The 19,775-nt window shown below is 39.6% G+C and overlaps 1 protein-coding gene across 1 annotated transcript; it reads right to left on the bottom strand.

Moving 5' to 3' along the window:
* Positions 1 to 474: 474 nt before the first annotated feature.
* On the bottom strand, positions 475 to 17,798 carry dnajc24 (DnaJ (Hsp40) homolog, subfamily C, member 24). Its single transcript, XM_030786881.1, has 5 exons — positions 17,751 to 17,798; positions 17,299 to 17,410; positions 11,058 to 11,196; positions 1,414 to 1,482; positions 475 to 1,223 (listed from the first exon to the last, which is right to left on the bottom strand). Exons 2-5 carry the CDS (start codon positions 17,404 to 17,406, stop codon positions 1,090 to 1,092), a joined length of 450 nt encoding a protein of 149 aa, XP_030642741.1. The 5' UTR covers positions 17,407 to 17,410; positions 17,751 to 17,798; the 3' UTR covers positions 475 to 1,089.
* Between the last annotated feature and the right edge of the window lie 1,977 nt (positions 17,799 to 19,775).

Here is a 19,775-nt window from a genome sequence, read left to right as displayed (position 1 = left end):
TCTTCCTACCCCCCCCCCCCCACCCCCAAAAAAAAAAAAAAACGCGGAGGGAAAGGGGACGAGATGGGGGGGAAAAAAAGGTTGTCATTAACTGGAAGGGTGTTCTGTTTTCAAGTGTGGACGCAGATTGTGACTTCATTGTCAGGGCGGGAAAAAAAGCTCATTTATTTACATGCAAACAAAGTTAACAAGAGCAAAGAGGTTACTGAGCCATTTGGGTGCTCACAAAAAAAAGGTAATTTGAACACCATGTTCAAAAAAGCCATGTTATCTATGGTGAATGTCTAGTCTCTAAAAGAGCATGGCCATCTCTAGGCACATCACCCAGAGGCTGATGGAGGGGTCAAAGAGGATCTGGTGCAACCCAGTTCCCTGCACCGTTATTGGCCCGTACTTTTGCTGCAAGGTACCGCAGAAGAACATGTCTGTGCCAGATTTTTCTCTTTTCAACAAGACCAAAGGACAACACAAACATAATTTTTGATTATTTTTATTGTGCACAAGGCACTGTAATTTTTTATATATTACGTTTACAGATCATGAGCATTACAAGCATTCAGTTTTAGTTACATCTTCATGGCGAAATTGCATCTGCATTTATAATGGCCGTCACATTCTTCATATGTTTCCCTTTTGGCGTTCTTTAACATTTCCCCAGTTCAACAGATTCTTAGAAATTCATCTTGAACGGTGCCCAAAGAAACCACTAGAACTGCATAGAACTTGCCAGTCATTCAGGTTTTGGACAAACTGCAGCGCGGCTTCAATGATGCAGTTGCATTTATGATTTATACAGGACTAAGTAATGTGAGAGAGAACAGAGGAGAACACATTACTCAGCAGAGAGTTTTTTATGCATGATACATTTGCAGGCCCAATGAAAAGCCAGCAGAGATACTGTCAAATTGTCTCCTTAGTCCTTAATAAAAAAAGAAAAAAGAAAAGAAAAAAAATGCACTGGTTTGATTTTATCTGCTGTAAAATGCCATCAGTGGATGATGTACCAGAGTCATTCATCTGTGGTAACTGAATTGAAGATAAATATCTTCAAAATGTAAGTCTCTGCAGTAAATACAGACAGGCCAAGTTTCACGTACACGTCCTCACTTCGATACTGAGCGAACACGTGTCACAGCACACGGTTGCTTCCTCTTCTTCCGTTTCCTCCTTTCCAAGGATATACTCTCCGCCGCAGCGGCATGCGTATGTGTAAGACTGTGTATCTGAAAAAGACAAAGATCCAGATCCACGATTCAGCTTTAAGATGTTCCTCAAACCATCCTCCAGCGCTTGTCGGGACTCAGACTGGAGCATTTTACAAAGGCCCAATTAGGATAAATGTACAGAACTTTCATAGGGTTACACCAAGCTGACGTGCAAAAATGATAACTGAAGCTGATTGGTTATCCTTACCATCATCCCAGATCATGTCCTCTAAGGCAATGTGGGCATCCACCGGCCAGCTTTGCTTCAGTTCCCTGGCTTCCAGGGCAGACACAGGGAGCCAGTTTAACACATTGAAGAAGGAAGAGAAAAAAGGGGGGAGAAAACGATGTCAGAGGCTCAACAGCTCCACAGGTCCAAATTTCCAAGCAATACATCACAGTTTACCCTGAAATTACCACACACAGTTCTTCTCCATTTGACCATACATTCTCCTTAACAGTACACAAATACTGATCATAAAACAGACTTGAGATAGGTATCCCCATCCATTCTTAATCCTAAATTAGCTTTGTTTCTAATCAATCATTACTATTATTTATAGCCCAAATGTACCAGCCAAGAGCATATATCATAGTGCAATAGTGATGGGTCAGATGGTTTCAGTATAAAGTCAGCACTTTCTCTTGGTTCCTTTGAATGGACAGCACAGGATGAGTATGCCTTGAATAACTCTTAGGACAGATCACAATGATTATAAGAGCATGTAGAGCATTTAATACCAGCTTGACACTGCAATGATCAGATCACATCTCCAACCTGAATGGTTAAACAAGTGGATGTTCCTTATTACACCAAGCCCAACACCAAGAGACAACTTTGTTGTAAGTGTTTAACAGCCAAGAGCAGTTCAAGTGACAGCAGTCTGCTCAGTACCCAACAGTCAGTATGGTAAAATGGCAAGAGAAGGGACTGTTCTCAAGACAGCCTCCACTAAGTTCCATCTGAGGGGCGAAAAACACTCAGGGTTTTATCTATATGTAAATAGATTCATTAGCCGCGTGTAAATAATTTTTTGGGGTCTGACTCAACCAAAATGGAATGGAAAACATCACCATACTCATTGCAAGTACTTGAGAAGACCAAAAGGTACAAAATATTCCATTCATAAAGAGAGTCTGAACCCAGAGAAGTTCACCCTTTAGCATGACAATCATCTAATAACAAAAATTGAAACGCTCAACTGTTATACTTTGGCCCTGTGTATAAAAATATAATCTCTTTAGACTTAAAATAAATTTTCTCCTGAAAGCACTGCAAATTTCATGTAAACAAGTTACAAATATATTCTCATTTAAATGCATGAAACTCTGCCACAAAATGAAAAACACTCACTGTTTTTGTAGGTATTGTGAACATCAAAAAGATAAAAGGTATCTACTTGATGAAAGTGCCAGAAAAGACATTTTTAATCTACCAACCTGAAGAATAAAAAAAAACATTTAACCCTAATATTTGAGCACAAATAAATAAATAAATAAAACATTATGGATCTGCATCTGGATCTTGGGTATAGTTGGAAAGCAGCAGTATTTTTACAGGATGAAAAAAGTGCAGCATTCTGTTCATTACAGAGAGACTGGGCATGCATTATGCTGACTCATCTGCTTTCAAAGACAGCTGAACTGCACAAATTCCTTAGAAAGAATATTCTTAGAAAAACTCTTAAACTTCATTATCACCAAGGAGGTTCTGTTAACAGACTATTCATAACAATGCTTAGGGCAGATTTTAGTACAGCAAGTCAAATCTGTAATGGAAGCATCAATGTACTGTGTACTTTTCTCATCAATTAGTCATCTAGTGGATGGTGTCGCCATGACGTCAGCACTGAGAAAAAACAATGTTGTGTGAAACTAGCTTAAGTTGGCTAATACTTCTTTGCACTTGTCCACTGAGGCAAACATGCACTCATTGACTCAGTATCTCATTAAATAATGACACTCAGCTCTAAGCATGGAGGGTGTAGACCTAAGTGGGCACTCAGGGTGTAACATAGCCAAGGAGTGTGATAGCCTCTTTACAATAAACATACTTAAAAAAATAAATAATTTCCAACCTAAAAAGTGTTTGCGGCAACACGTCACATAATGTCGTTTTAAACGGATAGTCTGTTAATTAAAGAATGCAGCCTACATCAGAATGACTGTACACTGCACATATTAATTCTTTAAAGGAAAATTGCATGTGTTTATCCAAGGCTATACTGCACAGTCTATTCTAACATGACACAACAGTTTCTTCCAACAATGAGCTTCTCTCAAAGCCACTGGGGCATCTTCCTCCAGCCATGGTTGCTAAAATAATGTCTGATTGGGCATGTCTATACATGGCCCTAAGCGTGTTAACTGCTTGATTAACTTATGCACCTGTAGAAGCCTACTCACACTTTGTATCCTTCATTTATCCAAGTGTTTCCATTACTTTGTCAGTTACATGTATTCACCATCTTGAAAACTGTAATACGTGACTTCAGCCTGGAAACTGATGCAAAAATGAACCAAAATCAACCCAGAAAGTGACGGGGGTTGAAAACTTGCATTCTTAAGGAATGTCATATCTGGAATTCCCAGTGATCCGTGTGACTCTAAATGAGAGACAAGTCATTTTTTTTTCTCTTCAGTACTGACAGGTTTTGATGTGAAAATGACAGGTGAGTTTTTCATAATTATAATGTGAATTTCCAAAAGTCACGCAGTTTCTGAACAAGCTTTACACTTCCCCCTACACAAGTGGATATGACACATCACCTGATGGGTACAGATAACAAAATTTGTATTCTTCTTGTTTCTGCTTTGTGTACAGTAGAAAAGCAACAAGACCATGTCCCGTGGAAACATACGAGAAATAGTTAAAAAAAAAGAATGAAAATGTATATGATGCAACTGCTCCAACACTTCCTGTCCCTGAAAAAAAAAAACAGCATTTCCCAGCTGTCCTCACTGATCTGTGTTAATGTGCTCATCCTGGGTAAAAGGGATGAAGGGTATCATGAATTAAAAAGCCAAGCCTGTCACGTGAAACAGCCTTCAGTCGTCAGAAAAAAAGAATACCTCTCTCTTTACAGACTGAACTGATGATCGCAGAGGGAGCAGATACTGCAGTGACACTACATGTGGATAACAACTATGGGGAGGAAGCTGCAAAGCTATCTCAGATGACATCCCATAAATGACCAATTCAAAGTCACAACAAAAGCTCCAAATACATTACCACACTCAGACTGTAGAAATACAACTCCTAAACATCTTATGATAAACTGTTTTTGGGGAAAACAGTATGCAAGAACAACTTCAGAAAGGATTGCTCCTACGTAGATCTGAATTTGTCATTGTCTACCCTTCATTATGGTTTGGTTATAAAATTTATTTGGTTATGTAATTCCAGAGAAACAACTAAACGGAGATCCTGTCAAAACGCAGCTCATAGACATGGTATCAGCTGGTGATATGATTCTTCAAGGAGAATGATTTTTTCATACTACAATCAATGCCACACGTTTAGTCATCAAACTCATCTGAAGATTGAGTGAATCGTTTGCTTTAAAGCTGTAGGATTATTGATTTTTTTTGTTCTTTCTAGAGAGAGTGGGGAGCAATGGTATGTCTTGATTAGGAGACAGAGAGAAGAAAAGGTTGGGTGAAAACGGTGACAGACCACATGACATAATTCTGAATGAATTAAACACAGATAACATATTCTTTGGTCTGTGAAAGTAATTTTCTAGCAGTCTTTGTGAGGAAATGGTAATTAACACTTTCTTATCCCACTTTTTAACATGTTTGCCTTTAATTAGTTAAGAGGCTACCCTAAGTGGGTGCCATTGTAGCGACAGATGCATATTACCGAGACGTCTAGCAAGGAATTTTTTTGTGTGTTAGTCCCATGAGTTAAAGACTGGTAAAAGTGCATTAAAGTTAAAAAAATTCTTTAAAAAAAGTGCCAGTCATTTTCATAAAGGAACAATCTTAAGCACATTTCACGCAAATACTGGGCTTAGCTTAGACAAATGTTCACATTAATCAAAATGAATTCATTTATTTTAATTTATAATGTATGATTCATTTGTAAACACATCTTTATCAATGACTCTGACAGGCAAACTTAAATAAATAAGAGAGAGACATTGTAAATGGAGTTGTGAAGACAAAGGCTGGGTGATCAGACAAAGTGAAAAGAGGCATATTGTGACTGGATCCGGAGAAAGCGAATAAATAGCTATTAAGAGACTCATTCTTATGACCAGCTTTCTAGCAATCCACAAAAGGTCACTGAGCTTAGTGGGGTAGAGTGGTAGGGTTTTTCAGACTGTCTCACAAGCCTGCTGCTACATGCCCAGACTGGGCTGGGAGAAATGCCATGGCATATTTGGCCATGAAATGGGGCACATTAAAGCTCAAATGATGAGTAATTACTCAAGACTGGGTGGCCAAGCAGACCCGGCTGAAACCATGTGGCGGAAACCCATAGGTTGAACACACACCATCAGACTCAATTACCTCGCAGTCCACCACATGACAATACCTCATTTCCTCAGTCTTCACCCGAGACCTCTACAGTGTGACAAGAATCTTATGAGGAATTTTACTGCACTGACTGCAATTTCCTCTCTGCTTCATACCAGTGAATCAATCCCCTTATCATGGCATGTGCCCGTCCAACAAATGATCATTTTTAATCCACACGAAAAAATAACATAAATCTATGTCTCTTCACCTCTTTTCCACCCCACAAATAACTTCAAATTTCTCATTTCAGACTCAACCAACAGATTATTCATTCAATTACATCATAATAACCCAACTCTGCTACATTAAAGTCCTCACAACTTGATTAAATCATACTTATGGTTATGTTATGGAACAGTCCACAGAACTCAATTACATTATACACACAGCTCTGTTTCTTCATAATCCACACTACTCATTTAAATCATTCTCACCCAATTCTGTAACCTCACAGTGCACAGAACTCAATTACTTCATACTAGTACCAACTCTGTTGTCTCATAGTCAATAAAGTCCAATTACTTCATACTGGTACCAACTCTGCTAACTTACCACACACAGAAGTTAATTACCCGACACTGATCCACATTGGTTACCCCACAGTCCACAGAACTAAACTACTTGATACTGACCTGATTTTGTTACCTCGCAGTAAACACAAATCAACTACCTTACAGTTCACAAAACTCAGTATTGTCATACTGTTACCAATTCTGTTACCTCATAGCCAACAAAAAGAAATTAGTTCATACTGGTACCAAATCTTTTATCTCACAGTATACAGAACTAAATTACTCAATACTGGTGCCAATCTATTACCTCACAGTGAACAAAACTGAGTCACTTCATAATGGGACAAAAACTGTTACCTGTACACCTCAGTAATGTGTACCCCACAGTCCATAGAACTAAACTACGTTGTACTGTAACCAGTTCTGTTACCTCACAATCCATAGAAACATGCTGTTACCACCTCTGTTACCTCATAGTCAGGAGAACTCAGTTACTTCATACTAGTATCCAGTGTTCCCTAATTTTACCAAATTTGTTTACCAAATGTGTCACCTCATAATCCACAGTACTCAGTTACTTCATATTGGTACAAACTCTGTTACATCATAGTCAACAAAACTTAGTTACTTTACCTCAAAGTCAGAATTCAGAATTCACAGAATTCACATGCTTCATATTGGTGCTGAATCTGCTACCTCACAGTCAACAGAACTCAGTTACTTCATACTGGTATTCACCCTGTTACCTCACAGTCAACAGAACTCAGTTACTCTGTACTAGTATTCACTGTGTTACCTCATAGCCAACAGAAGTCAGCTACTTGATACAAGTATAAAATTTGTTACCTCATAATCCATAGAACTCAGTTACTTCATACCCCCACCAACTCTGTAACCTCATAGCCAACAGAATTCAGTTACTTCACACTGGTACAACCTCTGTTACCTCATAGTCAACAGAATTCACTTAGTTCATACACGTGACAAATCTGTTACCTCATAGTCAACAGAACCAGTTACTTCACATTGGTACCAGCTCTGTTACATCACAGTCAGCCAAGCTCAGCTACTTCATACTGGTATGCACTCTGTTAACTCACAATCAACAGAATTCAGTTACTTCATGCTAGTATCAAATTTTTTACCTCATAATCCACAGAGCTCAGTTACTTCATACTGGTACCAACTCTGTTACCTCATAATCAATAGAATTCAGATACTTCATACTGGTACCAACTCTGTTACCTCATAAACAATAGAATTCAGTGCCTCATACTGGTACCAACTCTGTTACCTCATAAACAATAGAATTCAGTGCCTCATACTGGTACCAACTCTGTTACCTCATAATCAATAGAATTCAGATACCTCATACTGGTACCAACTCTGTTACCTCGTAATCAGTAGAATTCAGATACTTCATACCAGTACCAACTCTGTTACCTCATAATCAATAGAATTCAGCTAGGCTACTTCATACTGGTGCCAAATTTGTTATCTCAGAATCAGCAAAACTCATTTTCATCATACTGACCTAACTCTATTACCACACAGTCCACAGAACTCAGTGACTTTACACTCTTACAAACTTTGTTTCCTCACAGTCAGTAGACCTCAGTTACTTCATATTGGTACCAAATGTCACCTCACAATCCAGGAAAGTAATTTATTTCATACCGATATCATCTACAGAACTAAATTATTCTATTCAAGTACCAAGTCTTTTACATCATAGTCCACAGAACTCCATTACTTCATACTGGTACCAACTATATTGCCAAATAATTCAAAGAGGTCAGTTACTTCACACTGACCTAACTCTTTGACCTCTGTTAGAGGTGAGGGCATCTTACCAATTTAACACATCGTTTAAGCTTAGATAAACTACTGCATATGTTACATTACACAAGAGGATTATGTCATTTATCTGATGGTATACAACTGTTTATTATGGTTTTAGGCAGTATTTATTTAGCAATGTAGTGCAAACTGTACCTGGTCAGCGATTTAGTAATATTACCATCTCACACTGTAATGACCGTATTGGTTATAGATGCTACACTGAAATGGCCACAGTCTTTGAAATGGTCGTGTTCTGAGCTCCTCAGACATGCTTATATTTTGTTTAATCTATTTACAAGACATTGGTTTTATACCTATTAACCTGGCCGTCTGGGTTTAAAACACTAAATCTAAATTATATTAGTCTATACAGCAACATCCTACACAGTTACAGTTTAGTTGGAAATGTAACTTCATTTGCAAGTGCACATGCAAGTTCAGACTGGGTCTCAGTTAACCAGCCTTAAATGTTCAAAAAAACATTCTAAAAACATCGCTTGACTACACTGCTATAATGAAGCATTTTTCAGATCGTTCATGTATTTGACAGTTAATCCCTTACTTGCGTTTGAACCAATGACTTTTAGGCATGTTGCTAAGTGGTTGCTTGGTGATGACGACATCACAATGGGATGACCTAACAGTCGATACAACACAATTACCCCACGATCTGTATCACCCAATTATTGCCTCAAAGTAGACACAACACCACCTTTGAGCACATACAACAAAATTACATCACAGAGTAATTACTGACTTTACAACATTGGAAAAAGACTGTGCTTTAGTGTTCAAGCTATTTTAAGCTAACTATACTGATGTGAAGGTGCTGTGTATAAAAAAAAAACCAATGCTTTGACGTAGTCTTCTGAGGTCTGAGTTTGATCTTTTGACATAATACTGTTATTTAAAAAAATGAAAAAACAATATGCTCACGACTGTACATAGGGTAAATGATTGTGTTAATGACAGTGACAACATGACTGTGTTAATGACAACGTAATTACAATGACAACATGATTGTGTTAATGACAACGTAAGGATTGTGTAAATGCATGTGATTAAGAGCTAGGAGAACCAGCACAAATCCAACACCGTGAAATGTGAACCAAAGCAATACAATCCAAACAGCAACCAATCAGTAACTTCCACATTTTCAGCTCCCTACAAAATGACTGTAGGCCCAGCAACTTCACTAAGCTTTGAGTAAGACTGTCTGAGCTCGCGTCAATCAATGTCTAGTGCCTGTCTTAATTACGGCTGCCCTGGTCACACCGGATGACGGACTGATCCCAATGAACGTGTGACAGACAACATCATGAGATGTCAGGATGCAGTGCTCTGATTGGCACACTGCTCTTTGCATCATACTTGCTGGATGTACCCTCAATGAAGCTACTCAAACAAAGCACACAGAAAATCAATACATAACTCTGCAATCAGAAGTTTACAGCTTTAGTCCTACGATAGGAAACAAACAACAAAGAAGAGCATAAATGAAGGGAAAAAAAACAATAACTAAACCTATCAAATATAAAAAAAAAAAAAAAAGAAATAAAAACGTCGGTCATTCAACTCACTTACATGATCGCTAACAATAATCCAAAGGGAATATTAGAATAAGACTGTTTGGGGGTCTCTTTGCCTGCGTCCAGTCCTTCCGGTAAAACAGAATGGAGAGATGACTAAACAGCTCCATGCAAGTTCGGCCATGCACAAACATCTCATGTCAGGGGAGTAGTATGTGAATATGTGTTCTTCAGTGTAATTGGCAGTTTAAATCTTTCTTTTTGTCCTCTTCTTTTTTTCATTTGTTTTTGTGTGAAGTCTGTAGGTTAGCGGCTGTGTCGAACAATTAGAGCTAGAAGTCAATAACGTGGGCTTCACACAGGGCCAGCCCCAGGTCGGGTCATAACTGCAGTGGATACTCTGTGTACGTCAATGGCAGGCCTGCAGAGTGTTACTCCACTCTGTACGCCAGCACCCCCCCCCCCCCCCCCCCCCAAAAGGCAATGCAAGCGCTTCCCCCGTTAATGGCGCGCGGGGGCCTGGATGTACATTTATTGAAGGTCCTAATGGAGGACTGGGGGGGGTCCTCTTTCCTCAGGCGAAGAGAGGGAGGGGGGAGAAGAGGAGAGGGAGGGAGGAGGGGGGTGGGGGTGGGGGGGAGAAGCAGCCTATCACTTCATGTAAGAATAGACCATGTGTGACAGGCCTGACCTACATTCTCCCCTCCTCTTTTTTTCCCTACTCTTCCCACAAGCCTTGTTCTGCTTTTTTTTCAGAGGAGGTGTTCACTAAAAGCAGTAAACATCGTTTCAGTCTGAGCCATCATATTTGGTGTGTTTATACTTGTGGGGGTTTTTTGTGATTTGAGGCTGCCTACAGGCTGAGCAGATTTCCAATAATCAATTTAGGCTAAAATATAACAAAGCTACTGCTGGACCTACAATGTCATGTTTTTTTTTTTTACCTGCAAATAAACAGTTAATATGAATAAGATGTATATTTCTAATGCAATTTTGGAGATGTTGACCAATTTAGATGTGATAAAAAATGGTTTTCTAGTCTCTATATGAACAATGCCATACTGCCCAGATTATAATTCACTATCAAACCCAAAAGACACAAACAGAATAAGGATTCCAGAGAGGTGGTGCACAAGGGTGCACAGAAAAACAACAAATAATCAATAAGTAACACAATTATCGCAGATAAAAAAAAATCTATAAAATTCTGATAGTAATACATCTTTTAAAAATGTCTCCATTCAGCAACCACAGAGAATTTTGATATCTGCTATGTGAGGTCATGTGATGTGTGTGTTCAGACAGAAAGTTTGATTGATTGTTTGGCCTGAATCCAGACAGACCTCAACTGATTTTACAGACACACACTATAAACACTGTACTGTGATAGTCATTCAATTAGCCTACTGAGGAGGAAAAAAGTGTTCTGATGGACAACCTACCACGCAGCTGCAAGTCATACTCTCTTCTCATCTCCTCGTTACTTAATGTCTTCCAGGCCTGATCCACATCAAGAAATCTCTGCAGGTGTTTTTTGGCTTCCTCCTCTGTCATGTCTGGCCTCTGCTTGTCTGGATGAAACTGCAAAAAGGTTCAAAAAGGGGGGGAAAAAAGGTTAGGTGACCAACAGAAAAGACTGCTATCCAAAACCTGTGGTTTGGTTGAGATTGCAGGGATCTCAGGACAGTTCAAAGGATGTGCCCCCCCCCCCCCCCCCCCGCCACCTACCCACCCCCAAAACAGGAGGCCTGACAATTGAAACTTGAGGCAAAAGCTGGGTCAATTAGAGCAAAGTAGTCAGGAACAATCTGACAGAGACAAGAGAAAGAAGAGAGGGGGGAGGAGAGAGAGAGAGACAGAGAGAGAGAGAGAGAGACAGAGAGAGAGAGAGAGAAAGAGAGAAAGAGGAAAAGAAAAACAATGTCACAACCTGTGCTGACGGCATTTTCTGGGTAATTTGCTGATGGACCAATGCTCTTCTTCTGGACAATTTACCAGAAGAGGCAGAGTACAACAAACAAAAATAGACTGTGGCTCAAAACCATCACCGAGAGACAAATGTACGCTCTCAGAGAGGACTGCACAGAGAGGTGACTTACAGGGCACAAGTCATTCCCTACCTCTGGCCAAAAAGCAGGAGCAATACCATTTCTGTCTCTGGAGGTAAAATTAAACGCCGTTTACGACTAGCGTATTCTGATACATCTGTTCAAATGGATATCCTCCAGATCAAGAAAAAAAAAAAAAAAGAAAAAAAGAAAAAAGAAAAGACGAGAGCGATCCGCTGGATCTGCGGTGTGAGATCTGCGGCCGTCCATCAGCAAAAGTTGGAAAGCTCACAGGCCACGGGATTCCGCATTCACCCATAGGAGAGAGAGAGAGGAGAGAGAGGAGAGAGAGGAGAGAGAGGAGAGAGAGGGGAGGTCAAAAGGGGCAAGCGGAAAACAACTTAGATCCTTCCTAGCAGCCATTCAACTGGACGTTGATTATAATCTGGCAGTGGCAAGCAGAGCATTGCGTGTGTGTTTGTGTTTTTCTACGGCCACTGTAGCTCACAAGCTGAACTCAATCCAGATTGGGGCTAATGATGCATACGGTGATACTGAACTACAATAATCAATGGTCCTGGGCTAGCCAATTACTGTCTGTCGCAATTATATTTTTAATTTTAAGTAACAGGAAGACTGACTGAATTCAACTAATCATTTCAAGCAATTACTTTAAAAACTAATTAAAATTTAAGGATGGACGTGCTCTAGCGATTTTTTTCCGCTCTCTCTCGCTCTCTTTTTTTCTTCTTTCCGCTTGTGTTTTTGTTGTTGTTTTCACTTTGTAAATGGGCAAACTGAATGGGAGGAGTGGGATGGAAAGAACAGCAACTTCAGCAACAAGCCAAAAATTAACTTCCTTATTGAGAGAATCATTAACAGACTCTTTGCACACACAAAAAAAAAAAAGAAAAAAGGAAGAAAAAAAAATCTGAGGCAGCATTTTTGCATTGTGTGCTACGGGAGCCATGCTCCCTTTGCCGGTGCCAGCCCCCCCCCCCCCCCCCCCCCCCCCCCCCCCCCCCCCCCCCCCCCCCCCCCCCATCTATTCGAAATTGTTTTCTCAACGATGGCGGTGTTACAGTTTAAAAGGGCAGGGCCGTTACAAAAGGGGGGAATGAGAAGAAAAGGTCAAATAAATCTGCTTTAAGTGTTTGCGGTCATCACGCAATGACTGCAGTATAGCAGAGAGCAGCTCTGTTCTCGCGTAGACTCTCGCAGATAGATGAGAGGCAGGTCAGCGTGTTTCTCTGTTTTCACTGGTGAACTTTTTTTTTTTTTGGTTTTTCTATTTTTGACAGTTCAAACTCAAATTAATGCTGGGCGGTTGAGGGGTACTGGAGTTCTTCATTACTGCAGCAGAGACAGGCAGCTTTTCTCTGGATCATTTTTGTACGACGTCAGTTCAGTGAGTGTTTACTAACTGAGATATCTGTTACTGCGTAGCAATAAAAAGAAAGTTCAAATAAAGATGTCTCAGCTCCGAAACTCTTAAACATAACTCTCCTCAAAGCTCAACTTAATTAAAAATACGCGAAGCCTTACTTCAGCTACTTTTAAAAATGCCTTTGATGCCACTCAGATTAGGCACATATAAGATACCAACAGAGAGGATTACATTGATTTGTGATTCACGGAGTGTGGGAACTCTCAGATCAGAGACTGTGAGTGAGACCAAAGGGAAATGGCTTAAAGAACCGAATTACAAATGAAAAAAAAAAAAAAACCTGTGAACTAGACAGTGTTAAATAAAATAAACTGATCCAAACAAACACATTAACTAAACACTCGTGTAAATTTACAAGCAATTTTGTGTGATGATGTGCAGCTTTAAGAGTGAAGAGAAACTGAAAAAGTAGAGAGAGCGACAGAGAGAGAGAGAGAGAGAGAGAGAGAGAGAGAGAGAGAGAGAGAGAGAGAGCATGAAGAAAAAGAAGGGAGGGTAAATGAAGACAAGAGAGGATCTCTCTACTTCCATAATTGCTGCTAAAATTACAGCATGTCTTACGTAATGGTCAAACAAGAGAGCATCAGAGTCAGAGAGGACAGGCGTCCAGCGGAGCAGCCCAGGCACTGATGGCAGGAACACAACGTTAACATCCTTTAACCTCTCTGTGACAAACCACGTACAAAAAAAAAAAAAACAACAATCCCACAAAACAGTCCGCTGCCTCGCTGAGCGATGAAAACAGCTCAGAATACTCATGCGCTGTTACGGACCCTCATCCTGTTACAGACAAAACACGTGCGTCCTTTTAAGTCTAAACTTCCCAAGATGACCTAGGATGTTCCGACTCAGTCTGTGAACCGTTCTGCTGTGTAGTCATGTTACCTTAGATTTCTTAGTCCACATCAGATTAATTAATTAAATTACCGGTGTTAAGGGTGTTACTGCACAAAATGTAAATCATTTTGTAAGCTGAATTTTACCAAACTTCTCTTTCATTTTTCATTCTCCATAAGCCCATGTATAACCAAAATATGAATCAGAATGCATCATGGCATAGTGAGCATAGTTAGACTTGAAAAACTGGCATAACATAAAACAGACGTAGTCTCTTAATTCTTACTGATAAGACTCAACATTCTCCAGCAAAAGTCTCAAATACTCTGGTACATTTCGTATGACATTTCAATGGACTACAACCAAAAAAAAAAAATAAAATGTCATGACCAATCAAATGGTTTGCTCTACTGCTGCCAAGCTTAAAGATTATTGATAACAGCATTACACATCCATTCTGCAGGAAACCACTCGCTGCTTTGGGCTGTCTTAAAGGACTAGCCCTGACTTCTGCACTCTGAGGTCACACACACACTGACATGAAGATTCAGGCCATATTTATGTAACACTGAGACGTTACGTAATTGGAAATCACAGATCCTTAGGCTTGCTTCCTCATGCTCTTCAAAGTGCTTGCAGGAAACTCTATACAGTAATCGTCACATCCTATTCATCATTGTCTCCGTAGGTACCTTTGATTAAAACAATTTGTTCTAGAACTTGTTATGCCACAACTGTAAACCTGTACAAAGCAAAAGGAGATAAGAAATGTATATACAGTCTATCTGTACCAAACACAGAAGCAAATTTCAAAAAGAGCTTTTTCATGTATTTCTCTGATTACTGGTGGTGGAAGCGTCAAACAAGAACGGCAGAGCATTTCTGTGTCAGGGCCTGGAGCAGATCAAATCGATGATGAAAAATGGCTGGCCATTTTCTCAGTGGCAAGGATGGTAGTCTCCCACAGGGCAGGGATGTGGAGCTCTGCTATCCTCTGATCTCTTGGCGGGAAACGCTTCGCATTGGATGCTTGCTAAGTGTTAAGTGTCCGATAGTGGGACTTAGCACCAAAAATTCACCTCTTCCTCTCCCCCGAGCTTGGCCTACCTTGGGGCGTACCTCCCTGACCACTTCAGAGACCACAAAGAGACTGAAAGAATCACTATATTCATAACCAAACACTGAATCCGAGGGCTTTTCATTGATGTGGAGATTTGTTAAAAGTCCTTAAAGACGACTACTGAAACCACATAATACTGGTCTCTAATTTTACATGGGCCAATTGCTTGTCGTCTGGATATCTGGCATATAATTCCAGAGTTTTCTTCTGTGTCTGAGACCATTCAGGAATCTTAAAGAGAAAATTGCAAACCTCAGCTCTATTACACGCAGATTAAATGCCAAGCACATTACAACTGTTGAGTTCAATGAACATTAAAGTCAGTGAGCAAGCAAAGAAAGCACTGTGAAGAAATGTCAGTTTTCTTCTGCCGTTCATCTGCTAAATTATTAAGTCATAATAAGAATTCGTTTAGTAACACTACATCAAATATATACAGGACATAAGATGTTATGCATAAATATGTTTTGACTTGCTGTTGGTATCAAGCTTCACACACTACTACAACAGAATGTGGCAGTTTCCCATAGTGCTCCTCTCTCAGTTTTGTGCTCTCTCGTTTTCTCTCTCTCTCTCTCTCTGTTCATGTAGCTCAGGTATTTGTCATAAATACATAACACAATGAGAAGCAGAGGGCTCTGTTAAAACTGCCCACCCTTGCTTCCCCAGCGGAGTTACGTGCTTTAATTGCTGTCTCTTTGCACGCATTGTAAAATATTCATTTACCGGGCCTAATGGAGCTTAGAGAGCAGAAACACAATATAAAGGGGCTGGCAATTGGAGCACTCCGCCGGCTTGGACTATACATCATCTCGCTCTCTCTCTCTCTCTCTCTCTCGCTGGCTGTGCCGAGCACACCCACGTTCTCCACGGGGCCAGGGCATACAAACGCTCTCTGGCACGGGTGAGGAGAGGAGAGGAGAGGAGAGAGGGGAGGAGAGGCCGTGACAAAGGCCACGAACATTGCACTACTGCCACCTAATGTCTGACACCTGACACCTTATTGCCATTTTATTCTATTTCAAACAACATTGTTGCCCTGGCCACGGAGAAAAGATGCAATTATTTACGTCATCTGTATTTCACATTGACCAATCCACATTCACTTATGTGTAACAGTTTCATGTACAAACTGGTGTTTGTCAAACTGCTGACATAAAGCAATGGGGTAAGACTACCGGTGTTTTAGAGTAGGAACGATTTGGCAGAATGCTGTATTGAACTTCACATCTTGCTTTTTATTCAATGACATATACTGCTGATTTTGAGGAATACAACTCACAGTTGTTTAACAGGCCAAACAATTCAGGCGCTTTTTTTTAGCACCTGACAGTCAGACAGCAACTCTTAGATCAAACGGCAGTTTCATTTACTCCATATTACGAAGAGATGGTTCTGCAGGCCACGTCAGTACAACAGATATCCAGTATAACTGACTGGTGAAGCAACTGAATCACTGACTCGAATGGCTGATGATCGCAGGGAGAGACAGTGTCCATTCTCCTGGTCATCTTTATTATTTGTCGGGCTTGCTAGACCATGATGACAGAGTTTTTAAAAAAATGTTTAATTGCTTTGCATATTTACTGACTGGTTTTCTGCTGATTACAGTAAATTAAAGTGGGTTGGGATTAAACCAATCAGCTTACATCTAACTTTGTCAGAATACAAAAAAAAAAATCCTTAGGTAAGGATTAATCTTGTTACCATCACCACAGGGATATGATGTAATTATTTATGCAATTTCTATTTCAAATTTACCAATCCGCAATCACCTACGTTTATTAATTCACCTTGGAGCTGATGCTGGTCAAAATGCTGACATGAGGCCTCCCTATATTTGCTCCGTCTATCACTAATGAAGTATGTAAGCTTTACACAAGCAAAAGCATGTCTCGAAACCGCTCTCTGGAGAGAAAGTCTACGTCGACCTCTGAGTAAGCTAAATGAAAGCGCATTATGGCAAGTGCTAAAGAGCAGGCTGCCGCTTCGAATACAAAGTCATTTTTCCCAAAAATGGCTCATTCTGTGGGTGTGATGACCACAAAATATGTGCTTACGTAAATTGAACGGACATGTTGATATCAAAAGTACGCGAGTTTCCGAAAAATCAGTTATCTTAAGAGATTCAATGATGCTTCTTTGCATCTCGGTGGTAGGGTCAATGGCAACTCTTTGTGAGTAGTTCTCTGATCGATGCACCTAGTTCAATAAACAGTCAAGTTACCTACCATGAGGACTAGTCTTTGGTACTTCTGTTTCAGTACTTGCAAGTCATCTGTTGGCTTGGCATCGAGTATTGAATACCACTCTTTATGCTGATTTTCACAATTTGCCATTGTCCTGAAAAAGGACAAATGAATGACACGTTTTCAGAATGGTGAGAACTTTTGATAACAACTTTTCGTTAAAGCAGCTCTAAGAAACATTAGCAACTGTATAAAGACAAGGTATACAAGAGTTAACAACTGCTGGAGCATTCATTGCCGGAGATGACACTGGTGTACAGTAAGCTAGCTAGCTAACATTAATGGTGAACTGTCTGTCAGCCATTTAGACTGAGAACCAGGCATATACGACAAAAGGAGCGGGGGACAGAAGAATAAAGAAAAGGCTTTTTAATGAAATACAAACCTCATGTTAAAATGTCATTTAAATTCAGTGCTGGTAGGTCCACATTTACCTGTTATTTCACTTCCATGCTTCTTCGGCATGTTTGTCTCGATGTTTTAGGTCCCTGTGAAAACACGTACAAATGACGCATAAATATTGTGTCGTCAAAATAAAAATATGTGTGTCCAGTGTTGTCCCATGTGGACATCGAGTAAATAATACGTTTTAAATAAGTTTACACTGTATTTTATCTGATCATTTAACTATATCTGGCGACAGGGAACAAACACAAACCACTGACTTCGCTTTCTACCCGAACAGTTTAGATAGCAACACTGTACCCATGGAAACCGAGATACAGCCTTCAGAGTAGCTGTGAAGCGTGAGCGTAAGCTTAATAAAAGCGGTGAGGTATCAGGCAACATTGTGTTGCACGTCTGTCAAGGAGACGCTTCTATTATGTGGTTTTGATTTTTGAAATAGCAATACACATATCAGTAAAAAGCACGTTTTTGCTTGTTTTTCAAGGCTACGTGAAGTTTTTGTAAACCATGCACACTGAAAGATTTCCATTTCATGTTGTAATAAACAGAACAATTATGCAATGTAAGATCTCAAATAGTGTTCTGTGAACGAACTCCCTCTTTATCTGGACATCCTTTTGATGCCCTCATGTGCTCTGTGTGCATCCTCATTATGCGAGTGAATGTGAGTACAAAGAAAAATTTCACAATGCATTGTGGGATATAGGAAACAATACTTAAAACATCCCCATAGTGAACAAATTTATTTTAGACTGACTTAATTTTTTTTATTCTCAAATTAAATCAGCCACCAAAATATACTGTGCACGGTTAATATTTAAGTCTGTCTGACAACAAGAAAATACGAATTTTAGAGAACTTTTTCTCATAGCAACAATAACCTTGAGAAGTCTATTGTGCACTGAATGTGTCGATATTGCAGTGGTATCTGCTAACGTTGCATGAGTATTCTTTGATGACCTCTCATTATAGAGGTTACCCATTGGCATAGAGTGCCTGCTTTATGATGGACCTTACTGGATATACATCTGAGCGATTTGGTGGTCACTGCATCAGTTGGTCATCTTTTATGCCATCCTCTTTCAATCATTCTTGCATGTAGCAAAGAAAAAAAAAACAAGACTTTTTCAGTTCTTTGGAATGGAATGGAATGATATTTCCTCTAATAAGTTGAAATATCCTTTAGAGTTTTTTTTTACACCATCTTACATAACTGTAGCTCAAAGCATGACATATTCGCCATGCTGTTGATGGCAAAACCTCATTGGCCCTGACTTGGCACTAGGCACCCAACCCAGCAGCCATCCGGACAGCCCATCTACAGCTGCTCTACATTCACTTGTCAAGATAACTTTTTGGAAAGTAATTCTTAATATACTTTTTTGTCCATTTGCCCCAGTGCTTTATTAATTAGTAGTGTTATCTTTGCTTTTTGTACCAAATCAATGCTCCAGAGCACCTTACATCTAGTAGAGATGTTTCTGCCAAACTTCCGGCTTCAACAATAGTCTTGCTGCTGGCTAATGGATTCCTACTGCCTTTTGCTCTCTCCTAGAAAGCCCTCTCCAGTGATCTCATTGAAGAAGCAACCAATTTCAATGGTTGCCTTTCCTTCTGATACGTAATCCATAATTGTACTCTTATCCTTTTAAGGGAGGTTGTTTTTTCTTCCCATATCATGATTAAAGACCACTTGTGTAATAACTGTGCACACTAACTCCGCTGTTTTTATGTCAATGATTCATACCTGATCCTAATTACAAAGTTATAAGAATTGAAATATCTATTTATCAGTGAAGCTACAGTGCTGATTTACGCACACAGACAGTTTACAAAAATAAATGTTTTACACATGAATCAGTAAGTTCACATTTGCATAATGCATAATAAATGTGTGCACACAGTAATAAATTAATACATATAAGGAAATAAATAGAGTTTATTTACATGAGGTTTGTACATACTTTATTAATCTGCTTGTTTATTAAACAAGCTTTATAGAAAATGCACTAAAATTTAGCATCTGTTACTTCTTGTCTTGTAGTAAAATT

This window comes from Chanos chanos, chromosome 1, assembly GCF_902362185.1.
Source record: "Chanos chanos chromosome 1, fChaCha1.1, whole genome shotgun sequence".
NCBI lineage: Eukaryota > Metazoa > Chordata > Actinopteri > Gonorynchiformes > Chanidae > Chanos > Chanos chanos.
The sequence above is the reverse complement of the archived record's forward strand: the minus strand, read 5'-3'. Positions and strand labels throughout refer to the sequence as shown.

Excerpts from the sequence above, each read along its gene's own strand:
- dnajc24 (XM_030786881.1), bottom strand. The coding sequence starts at position 17,406 with ATGGCAAATTGTGAAAATCAGCATAAAGAGTGGTATTCAATACTCGAT. Across the intron at positions 1,483-11,057 it reads GTATGACTTGCAGCTGCGTG|CCAGGGAACTGAAGCAAAGC; the intron begins GTAGGTTGTCCA and ends CTGCCCTGGAAG. Across the intron at positions 1,224-1,413 it reads GGACATGATCTGGGATGATG|ATACACAGTCTTACACATAC; the intron begins GTAAGGATAACC and ends TGTCTTTTTCAG.